This window comes from Epinephelus fuscoguttatus, linkage group LG13 (assembly GCF_011397635.1).
Source record: "Epinephelus fuscoguttatus linkage group LG13, E.fuscoguttatus.final_Chr_v1".
NCBI lineage: Eukaryota > Metazoa > Chordata > Actinopteri > Perciformes > Serranidae > Epinephelus > Epinephelus fuscoguttatus.
Genome location: NC_064764.1, coordinates 19118839 through 19129758, shown reverse-complemented (window position 1 = coordinate 19129758; position 10920 = coordinate 19118839). Strand labels below are relative to the sequence as shown.

The following is a 10920-nucleotide window of genomic DNA, read 5'->3' as shown; positions in this document are numbered from 1 at the left end:
ACAGCTCATCACCAGTAAAAACCATGGCCGGCGTAATGTTATATGTTTCTGCATTATTAAAGCACTGTTTTGCAGGGAAGGATTCATGCTGAGCTTAGTTCTGCTGCCGTTTCCCCTCGTCAGTTTAGTTCCTGTACTGCCTCTCCCACATTATCAGACAGTTACTCCGCCACTCGCTAGATGATGCTGCAGCCTCCGTGTCCGGTCAAACCGAGCTGCTGCTGCAGGAAAACGCAGGAGCTGAAATGCGATCTCCCCCCTTCGCTGCTAATCTGTCTGTGGTAATGAGCTGTTTAACTGCCTTCACAAGACAATCACTCTCAACACATGCATGTTTCCATAGGAAGAATGAACGCGGTATGTAAAATCTTTTGTTCTTGTGTTATTCCTCAGAGCGAGTCGGCTCATTGTTGAGGGCGAAGGCCTGCACCAGATCTGCTGTCAACTCAGCCAGTGTATTTCTGGTTTCACATTTGCATGTCAGTTATTTGGCCAGGTCATCGATCCGATGATCAGATTTGTACTGTCGTGCACAAACCTACAGCGCGGCGTCAGGGACGGGGAAGTGATGGAAATATAATCTGTGATTTAGCCTTTGTTTTCAGCTGGTAATAAAGCTGACACGGGCATGCTTTGTGTAATACACCCTCGGCTACACCGCTGTAAAGCATAATAAACATGGGCGGGTGATGAGACAATAAGAGCCAGGGCACAGATATGCAAAGGGCCCCACCACCTCCCCATAAACAGGAGCAAGACACAAACTTCGTGGTGCCTCTTTGTGGTCATTGTGTGTCCAATAGTGGGTGTTTTGTGTCTTTTTGTAGTTGTTTTCTGGTTGTTTTGTACATTTTGGTAGTTATTTTAGCTTTCCTATGTTTATTTTGTGTCTTTTTGTAGTGTTGCGGGTCTCTTTTGGGTCTAATTTTGTGTTTTTGGTCATTTTGCGTCACTTTGTAGTCATTTTGTGTCTCCTTGTTGTTGTTTTGTGTCTCTTTGTGGTTGTTTTGTCAGTTTGTGTAGTTAAATTGTGTCTGTTTGCAGTTCATTTGCATCTCTTTGTGGTCTATTTGTGTCTTTTTGTAGTTGTTTGGGTGTCTTTGAGGAAATTGTGTGTCTTTTCTGGACATTTTGTAGTCATTTTGTGTCTCTGTGGTGTTTTTGTTAGTTTGTGTTGTTAATTTGTGTCTCTTTGCAGTTCATTTGCATCTCTTTGTGTTTGTTTCTGTGTCTTTTTTTAGTCGTTTGGGTGTCTTTGAAGAAATTGCGTGTCTTGTTGAGGTAATTTTGTGTCTTTCCTGGTCATTCTGTGTTGCTTTCATTGTGTGTCACCTTATGGTGTCTGTAGTCGTTTTGTGTCTTTTTGTAGTGTTTTGGGTCTCTTTTGTGTCTAATTTTGTGTTTTTGGTCATTTTGCATCGCTCTGTAGTCATTTTGTGTCTCATTGTAGTCGTTTTGTGTCTTTGTGGTTGTTTTGTCAGTTTGTGTTGTTAATTTGTGTCTCTTTGTGGTTGTTTTTGTGTCTTTTTGTGGTCTATTTGTGTCTCTTTGTGGTTGTTTTTTCGTCTTTTTGTAGTCGTTTGGGTGTCCTTAAGGAAATTTTATGTCTTGTTGAGGTAATTTTGTGTCTTTTCTGGTTGTTTTGTGTTGCTCTGTCGTCATTTTGCATCTCCTAGTGGTTGTTTGTAGTCATTTTGTGGTTGTTTTGTACATTTTTTGTTATTTTGTGTCTCATGGTTGTCTTGTGGGGTTTTTTTTGAGTGTTTTGGGTCTCTTTCAGTCTAATTTAGTTGTTTTTGGCATTTTGTTTCATTTTGTGCTAATTCTGTGTCTTCTTTAAGTTGTTTTGTACGTTTGTGTAGTTAATTTGTGTCTCTTGGCAGTTCCTTTGCATCTCTTTGTGATCATTTTGTGTCACCTTGTGGTTGTTTTGTGTTTTTTTTGTAGTTGTTTGGGTCTCTTTGAGGACATTTTGTGTCTTATATAGGTAATTTTGTCTTTTTTTGGTCATTTTGCTTATTTTTGTATCTCTTTGCAGTTTCTTTGTGGTCATTGTGTATTTCTTTGTGGTCATTTTGAGGCTCTTCCTTATAAATATGAGTGAAATTTTGCAGGTGGAGGCCAGGGAAGCCCCTGGACCTGTACCTGGTTGGTCCATTTAGTAATCCATTCCATAATAACACATGTTTGTTACTTTCAGATGTCCCTGTGATGTGTCAAAGAATGAAGACCCTCCCACTCTGGTTTTAGACTGCACCATGTTGGATAAAGCCAGTGATAAAGACCAACAGACTGAGCATTGCTCAGACTGTGGATGCAGACTACCAGAGCCGGACTTTGATTCAACCAACACTTCAGCCACTCCTAAACAGCAGCGTGTGCAAAAAGCAGTCAGTCCTTCCAAATGCTCATCCTGCCAGGCAGGCAGCAGTCTCCCTAACGGGCGACGTCCACACCGCCGCCTCCGCTTGGACCCTCACAGCTGCGGCCTGTGCTCCAAAACCTTCATCTCCTCCGCCCACCTGAACCTTCACCTCGCCTCTCACAACAAGGAGAGGAAGTTCAGATGTAGCACCTGTGGCAAGTACTTCCACCAGTCCTCCCACCTGATGGCGCACAAGATAATCCACAGCGGGGACAGGCCGTTTAAATGCCCAGATTGTGGTAAGACCTTCGGCCGCGCCTCCCATCTGAAGACCCACCGTCGGCTCCACACAGGCGAGAAGCCCTTCAAGTGCACCTACTGTGACAAGTCGTTCACACAGAAGGCTGGACTCCTGGCACATGTTCGTCTACACACAGGGGAGCGGCAATACAAGTGTGAGCAGTGTGGTGAGGGTTTTCGCTCTTTGGCACTCCTGCTCTCTCACAAGGCTGCGGAGGCATCTGGGCAGGCCAAACCACTGTCACCGCCTGCACTCAACCAGCCTCAGAAGACACAGAGTACCCTGGAGGATCTGAAATGTGGCGTCTGCTGCCGCACCTTTGTACGATCATCATACATCAGGCTGCACATACGCCTCAAAAAAGGACAGCGGCCATATCACTGCAAAGTGTGCAACAAGACCTTTGTCAAGCTGGATACGTTTGTGAACCACTGTGATAAACACCTAAGACAGAAAAGGGATAAAAGTGTGGTAAAGGTGGTTAAAGACAAAGTTGTTAAACCTCCCCTGTTTGTCCCACTCTCCAGGCCTCCTTCTCCTGAACCCTCACCCACTCAGCCGTCACCCACAGAGGTCAACACACGCTCCAGAGCAAAAGCAAAGACTAAGACGGAGCCATGACCAAGAGAAGTGCATCCACCAAGAAAAAAATGCCCTTAAACTAATAAATGTGCCAGGGCACATAGCGGTAACAAATGCACGACAGGAGAGATAAAGAGCAAAGTTGTAGTTTAATAACTCCAAAAATGCTGTTACGCATTTCATATCAAGATGACTTTACTAATTGTACAGTTATTTTATTTGGAATAATTAATTTTATTGTGAATAATTGTCTTTGTAGATACCACAATGTTGTTGTTTTTTATGCCTATGAGGCTAATTAACAATCGTAATAATATTTTAAGTGACGTACATTGTTCACTCTAATCTGTAAATATAGAAAAAGGTATATCTCTAATCATGATAATTCATGGTTGTTTTCTTAAACTCATACAAGCCTGTTGGCATGTATAGCACTTAATACAATCAGTGTAAATTGTAAATGATGTAAACGTAATGCCTATTGTAAAACAATATGCACATAGGGTAAAAAAACAAAAACAAAAGCAAAGTGTGGAGTAGTGAGCCATTTCTTTTTGTTGCACATTGAGACCACAAATACTGTTCAAAACAATTTGTTGTTTCAGTCATCAGCTGTTGTCTTCTATAAAACCTGTTAATTCAAGTTCAAGTCACAGCAGTGCTCCATAGTTCATCATTATCGTGTAACTTCTTCTGCCCTTAAAACCATAGTTCACACTGTGCTGTATCACCTGGGCCTGTACTTACAAAGCATAAGTAGGACTACATGTCCTGTCAGATGAGCCTCCTTATGGCTCTTACTTTATTCCAGGTCAGCAGCAGCTCACAGCTGACCCTAAACTCAGCAGAAGATGTATTAGACTATTGTCCTGTGAATCTCCACTGCTGACGGAGAATCTGTCACCTCCACATGGGGAAACTCTTTGTCCCAACCTGTGGACAGAGAAAAAAAACACATTTAAGGACATAATTTATAAGTTAAAAGTCAAGTTAGGACTGGGAATCAAATTGCATGAGTGTCACTAATGTAACCACAATGCTGTAAAACAGAAGAAAACAATCGACCGCCACTTTAAGGACATATATCAATGAATTAGACAAGAAGAGTACAAAGTTGAGGATAAAACGTTTGCCTGGCATTTGTCTGTTTCCCCTGTGCTGCTGTTAATGCTCCAGTGCAGGGTAACGGTCATGTGGCGTCTCCAGACGGGGTTCCTGCGCAGGAGAATGCTTCCACTGATGGAGTCTCCAGTATACACACTAAGTGGCCTGTCCAGCATGAACAGAGTCTGCTTCCAGTGTGTTGGCCTGCAGAGAAAAGGGGTCTGCTTAGCACTGTCATCCAGTTTTGACTCTTTTTAAGACACTAATATTCAAGTGAATAAAATATAGTGCAGCCTGTAACAAAGGTATACACAGAGGTTGATTTTAAAGTCCAAAGTATTTGTATGTTTGCCACTCACAAATTTTGATGATCTGAATTGTCAGTATGGGCTGTTAAAATTGCTGTAAGAGCTCATGAGCACTGATGTTATTGAATAAACTATCCTTTCTCGTGCTGCACAACAGAGTGAGTGTTTTTGCGGTTTTACTCAGAGAAAGGTCCGGTGTTAAGCTCCACTGTTGCGCCTCCTGTCTCCAGGCTCTCGAAATGAACAGTGAACCAGGCGGTGAATCCATGGAAAACACCAGACTTCTCCACACAATAATGAAACTGACCCTTTATTTCCTGAGAAATGAAACACACGGCCCTCTGGGATGAAAACTGCAACTTGTGTGGGGTGGAGCAATTGATGATAAAAAGGAACACACACAGACACACAGTACCTCCAGATCTTTGACCTGCAGAGTGTACATGTCAAGGCACAGGACATCACCGGGAGTGGCGAGGCAGTCATCGGGCTCAACCAGGTGGCTGAACTTGGGCTTGGTGAAGAACTCCTGCTGAGCCAAAGGCCTGCAGAGATGAAATGTTATCAAGCACCATGGGGAAATGAGGTTGCTGCCACAGATAATACACTGAACAAACATTTAAATGCAACACTTTGGGGTTTGTGCCCATTTTCACAGGTTATGTCAAAGATCTAAGACTTTTTTATGCACATAAAGGACTTATTTCTCTCAAACCTTGGTTGCAAATTAGATTGGATAGTGAGACTTGGACAATACTGATGTTTTGATCAGGTTTTGCTGTAGTTAAACATGATTGTCTTCATGTATTACAGGTCACACTGCATTACCTATTGATTTACAACTGATCATTTTGTGGGTGAAGTGTTGCTTTAACTGACCTGGGATTACTGTTCTTGTCTTTCTTGTATTGTTCCATTAGTGTTTTAACATTTGTCTTGCATTAAAGGAAAAAAAATATATATATATTCTTTTGCTGTATTATGACCACTATTCCTCTACTAATGCAGCTTTCCTGTGTAGTACATGCTGCATGTTGCACAACTCTTCTCCAGTCCACCATGCTTCGTTCACCAAACGTTTTTTGCCCTCAATGGCTCGGTTCCTGAGGCTGTTTCCGGTGTCACCCCCCTCCCACTTCCTGATGATGCCTTTCCAGTAACCTTAGATATAGTGTCTCTCTACACTAACATACTCCATAAAGGGACTGAAAACCTTGAATGATTTCCTCTGGGATAGAGGGAGTAAATTCCTCTGGAATGAGCACCACCTTCTGGTGACTCAAAAAAGGGGGGCTTGCTGACCCAATGTGTTTCTTACAAAATATGACAAAGTTTCAGAAGGTATTAGACAGTCTCATAAAACGATGGCTCATATTACAAAAAGACGAATTGATGAAAAATCTTTACACTGAAAACCCCACAGTAACATTCAACCAAGTCATGTACATTCTGAATATGTCCTCCCAAAACAAAAACCTTTACAAACCATTATTGCACTGATCCCTGGTGGAAACTATACATGCAGGGCTTCTGTGCAATGTAACACAACTAGGAAAAGTTGGTTCAGCCGCCCACATACAGGTAAAAAATATGCAAATCAGATATCTAGCATCACTACCTGGCACAACAGATTGTTATATTAAATGCTTCAACGTTCACCTCTGAGATCAAGATCTTTAACATGTCTACTGAGAATGAAATGCAACACAGTGACCTTATTAGTTGTAGAAAATCTGAGTACAAAAAAGTATAAGTAAGTCAGGGTGATGTTCAGTGAGAACAGCTGACTAATGGCCCTTACTGAAGAGGAGTGAAGTCCAGACCATAGGGCTGCTCCCAGAAGGCCATCTTCTCTGCATAATAGCTGTTGGCCTGACATGGCACCAAGGTGAGGGCCGCAGATGAGGGCCACATCACGCCGCCTTCCTTAAGCCAACGGTCCCTGGCCAGCAGGACTGACTCCACCATGAACTCAAACTAGACCAGAGGAAGGAGAGAAAGAAACATGATCGACTGCATTGCATAGCACCTTTATACAGATAAGTGCGTGTTAAAGTGTTTCACAGATGACTGACAAGCCGGTAATAAGATGGAACAAGTGTCAAAATAAAAGCAACAAAACAGGCAAAAACAACAAAAACATGCAGGACAATAAAAAAGATAATCATGTCATAAAATTGTTTTAAAAGCTACACAATGACAGTAACTAGAAAAAAATGATTATAAAGTAAAAAAAGATTAAAAATGATGACAATAAAATTGAATTTTCAATAAAAGCTAGACTAAAAACTAAATAAAATATATTAAAAAGACAAAATAAAGACAAATAAAATCTATAAGAGGGATATAAAAATATAATATTATTTATAGTACTAAAAAAATAAAATTTTACAACATAAACACAATAATGTAGCTGAATAAAAACAATGTCAATAACATCTATAAACCATTCTTAATCAAAAGCCTGAGTGAATGGGTATATTTTATTGTAATGTTTAAAATATTTTAACACTTCAGCAGCTCTCATGTCCTCAGGCAGACTGTCCCAATAGCTTTGAGCATAACAGCTAAAAGCTGGCTCACCAAAGACTGCAGTTCTGCACTTTGGAACAACCAACAGACTCCTGCCAGAGGACCTGAGGCGCCGTACTGGTTTATACCCTGTAAGCATTTCAGATGTACTATATGTCGGGGCAAGACCATAAAGTGCTTTAAAGAAATGCAATAACTTTAAAATCAATATAAAAACCGACAGGCAACCAATGTCTGGACTTGTGGTGTATTCAAACTCTGAATGAGAGTGGAAGTGCATGACGGGGGTCCAATGAAACTGTAATAGCACGGAGATAAAGCAAAGTAGAACACATCCTCTCACAGTAACTTGTATTGTTAGTAATGGCAGTGGCGTTATTACCAGCAGGCAGTTTCCCATCCACTCTGACACCAGGATGTCCACCTGCTCGGGTAGCTCAATCTCCTCAGCTCGTCCCTGGAGCACCGTGACCACCTCCTCGCAGCCATTCTGCTTCACCAGCTGTCTGGTGTACTCGGCCATGGAGCTCGCCTCCACAGCATACACCTAAAGAACCACAGAGAGACTTCGACACTGTATGCTGGTTATGCCATGTAGCAGCACTCCTTGTCCAGCAGGTGGGAGTATAGGTACACCAATATTTTATATACAGAGCACCTGTGCGTAATGAGCAGTCTGGTACATTACACAGAGACTGCTCATATTTCAGGCTATTTTTCCTGTGAGTTTTGTGTCATTTGAGATGAACTCAGAGCTTTAAACTACATTTTTGTGTAAAAAATGTAAATTTCTGTTATAATTGTGTGTTACTTTATGCAAATGTGGTCTAATTTCAAAAACATTTTGGGGTTAAAAATACCAAAAATTGGAAATGGATGACTGTTTTCCCAGATGGGCTGACAATTTGTTGATACTTAAAAGGAAAATTCTCCCAATTTTACACATCAAAGCCTGTTTACAGGTCATAGGGAGTGATACTGCATCCATGAAAAATGTTGTGTAACTTGCTACATTAGCTCCTACTAGCATAACACACCCAAATCTCAACTGACAGGAGACTTGTCGCTAGTATCTCTGGTTCGGCTGCATTGCTATTGAACTTTTAAAACTCTTTATTTGCTTACACCCCTATATATGAATATGTACATCAATCATTAACAATAAATGAGGAAGCAGGTACTTAAAAAATGATCCACGCTTAATTTTTGTAACATAAAAGTTTGCATGATAGCCTCAGCAAACTTTTTAATTGTTTATTTTCCCTACATAAATCATATTTATTCAGCTTTGTTTCACTTCATATTTTTTCCCCAGGTCATCTGTGGGAGCTGCCTCCACTGGTGTATACCCTGTAGACAGCATAACCAGCAACCTGAGCCTCAGTGTTTTAGTGACTTACCCTGCAGCCATACTGTTGCCATTACCTCTGAGGGCTGTGCCAGCTGAGCGCAGAACAGGCTGATGATGCCAGTCCCGCAGCCGAGGTCCATCACCACCTTATTCCTTAGAGAGGCGCTGTTGCCGAGAATAACCTGCCGGTACGCCTCAGTGCGGCTCTTATCTGACAGCATCTCCAAGTGAAGCCTCTGTGGGATTAAAAAAAAGGAAGCGAGAATAAAACAGAGTAACTAATTTGACTCTTTGATAAGTATCTCAGTGCAACATGTGACAAGTCATGACACGTGCTGTAGTCAAGATGATATTGGCAGGTTTGCATGTTCTTTTACAAAGACCCACAGTGTTTTATATTAATTTAAGACAGCATAACGGAATAAATTATATTGCAAATGCAGACATTATCGAATAATCCAATTAAACTCAACTGCAATAAACTATACACTCAGCAACAACCAATCACATAACTATGTCTGTGCCTAGTTTGCCTTAAATTGACAGACAAAGACTGTGTGATGAAAAGTGGCGTTATTAAATAAAATGATAATTGAGAAAGATGCTGTTGTGACATCGAAACAGACATAAGTTTCATGGTTCCATTGAATCATTTTGTGTATTTTTCAAATGGATATTTATTCAATAATGTCTTGTTTGTTTAATACTGAACACTTTGGCTCTCTGTAGTTTGCCAATTAAAGACCCAGTGTGTAGGATTTAGGGAGCTATATAGGCAGAAATGGGATATAACATCTGTATATGATCACCCGAAACTAAGAATAGCTGTGTTTTCATAACTGTTTTTTCTACAGTAACCCAAAACAGACACACCAAACACCAGATCTAGATAGGACCAAGTGTATTTTCACGTCCGCCACCGCACTTCTCCGACACACTCTGCACATGGGAGAAGTTTCAGTTAGTTGCACTGCTAGATGCCACTAAATCCTACACACTACACCTTTAACACAATAGCACAATAGCTGACAATTAGTATTCAAAGCATGCCTTATTTTTTTTGTGTTTAATTTCCTGCCTTCCAGACAGCCATTGTTTTAAAATTACTTCAGCAGAGGATGACAATCACTGCAGAGACCTCAGAACTTAATTGAAAGGTATCCATCACCACTTCTGCCTCAGGAAGAGTAGTGGTTGCCAAGGTAACAACTAATGGGGATCCAAATTAACAATTAACAATTTCCTTGCTGTAATGCAGCAGGGCCTTTTTTGATTTGTTTTCTAGGAAATGCTGACCTGAAGATGTTTGAAAGTCAGTGGGTGAACAGCAGCCTTTTACACTTAATTAGCATAGATATATTATGGGTATGATTTTGTAACATGTCTCGTCAATGTATTGCATTTCTGCAGCTCTCTATGATATCCAAGTTGTCCACAACCATAGATTACAATACTAGGATAACAATTGCGTCCAAAGAGAATATGTTTACTGTGGTGGATTCATCTCAAGTATGTTTCAGGCCAATGCACTTTAATGTTTATTAACCACCATCCTGAAATGCATGACTGTGTGAGTGGCAGGAAATCAGTCTAAAGTCAACATATTCAGCTTGTAGATGACCAGGCTGTGACGCCATTAACAGTGTGAGCCCTTCAGGTTTCTAACCAGTGTCCCATAACTGCCAAAGTACTCTTCATCTTGCCATGGGTCCTCCAGGGAGGTGCCCTCCTCCTCCTCCTCCTCCTCCTCCTCCTCCTCCTCATGGCGCAGGTAGCTGGCAGGGACATAACCTATGACTCCACGGAGCTCTGCCCACCACCACTCTGATGAAGGCTTGGCGTGCACGCGCAGTCTGTCACCTCTGCTGAAACTAAGCTGCGGGACAAAAACACCACAGTTTAACCTTTTCAGTGTAGGTGTGCCGTTACCAGGCTGCCAGGCGTCTGTGTGGGTCTCTAACCTGGTCGCTGCCACTTCCAGTGAAACTAGACAGGGCAACATACTCTTCAACCGATGCATCATCCTCATCCTCTCTCTCTGTCTGCATGTCTGACGGTTGTTTCGACTCGCCCACTGTTTGCTTCTCTGTACGACACAAATTAAAGCTTTTCATTGGATAACACGGTGTCTTTGTATGAAAAGAAAAACGGTGTACTACTGTGAAACGAGCGGTAAAGTCATCATCACAACACTAGCGTGGAACAACTTCCTGTTCTGACGTCACGTTAAGTTACCGAGCGTTCACGTGCTGTGGTAAATATCACTATTATACATCGAGTGTGAATGAAGGCTCCACAAAAACATGATCCGCTACTTTGAACGCGATCATGTAAGCGTGTCAACAATTCTGGCAATTTAAGAATTGCATTACATAGC

The 10920-nt window shown here is 41.5% G+C and overlaps 2 protein-coding genes across 2 annotated transcripts; one reads left to right on the top strand and one right to left on the bottom strand.

Annotated features, from left to right (window-relative positions):
* Positions 1 to 145: 145 nt before the first annotated feature.
* Positions 146 to 3375, top strand: LOC125899186 (zinc finger protein 708). The gene is made up of 2 exons (XM_049593264.1): positions 146 to 357; positions 2201 to 3375. The coding sequence occupies exon 2, from the start codon at positions 2259 to 2261 to the stop codon at positions 3285 to 3287; it is 1029 nt and encodes a 342-aa protein (XP_049449221.1). The 5' UTR covers positions 146 to 357; positions 2201 to 2258; the 3' UTR covers positions 3288 to 3375.
* A 145-nt stretch (positions 3376 to 3520) lies between these two features.
* prmt2 (protein arginine methyltransferase 2) lies at positions 3521 to 10777 on the bottom strand. Its single transcript, XM_049593263.1, has 9 exons — positions 10505 to 10777; positions 10210 to 10419; positions 8618 to 8779; positions 7575 to 7739; positions 6462 to 6637; positions 5076 to 5205; positions 4841 to 4977; positions 4382 to 4556; positions 3521 to 4181 (listed from the first exon to the last, which is right to left on the bottom strand). The coding sequence occupies exons 1-9, from the start codon at positions 10655 to 10657 to the stop codon at positions 4149 to 4151; spliced, it is 1341 nt and encodes a 446-aa protein (XP_049449220.1). The 5' UTR covers positions 10658 to 10777; the 3' UTR covers positions 3521 to 4148.
* Positions 10778 to 10920: the final 143 nt, after the last annotated feature.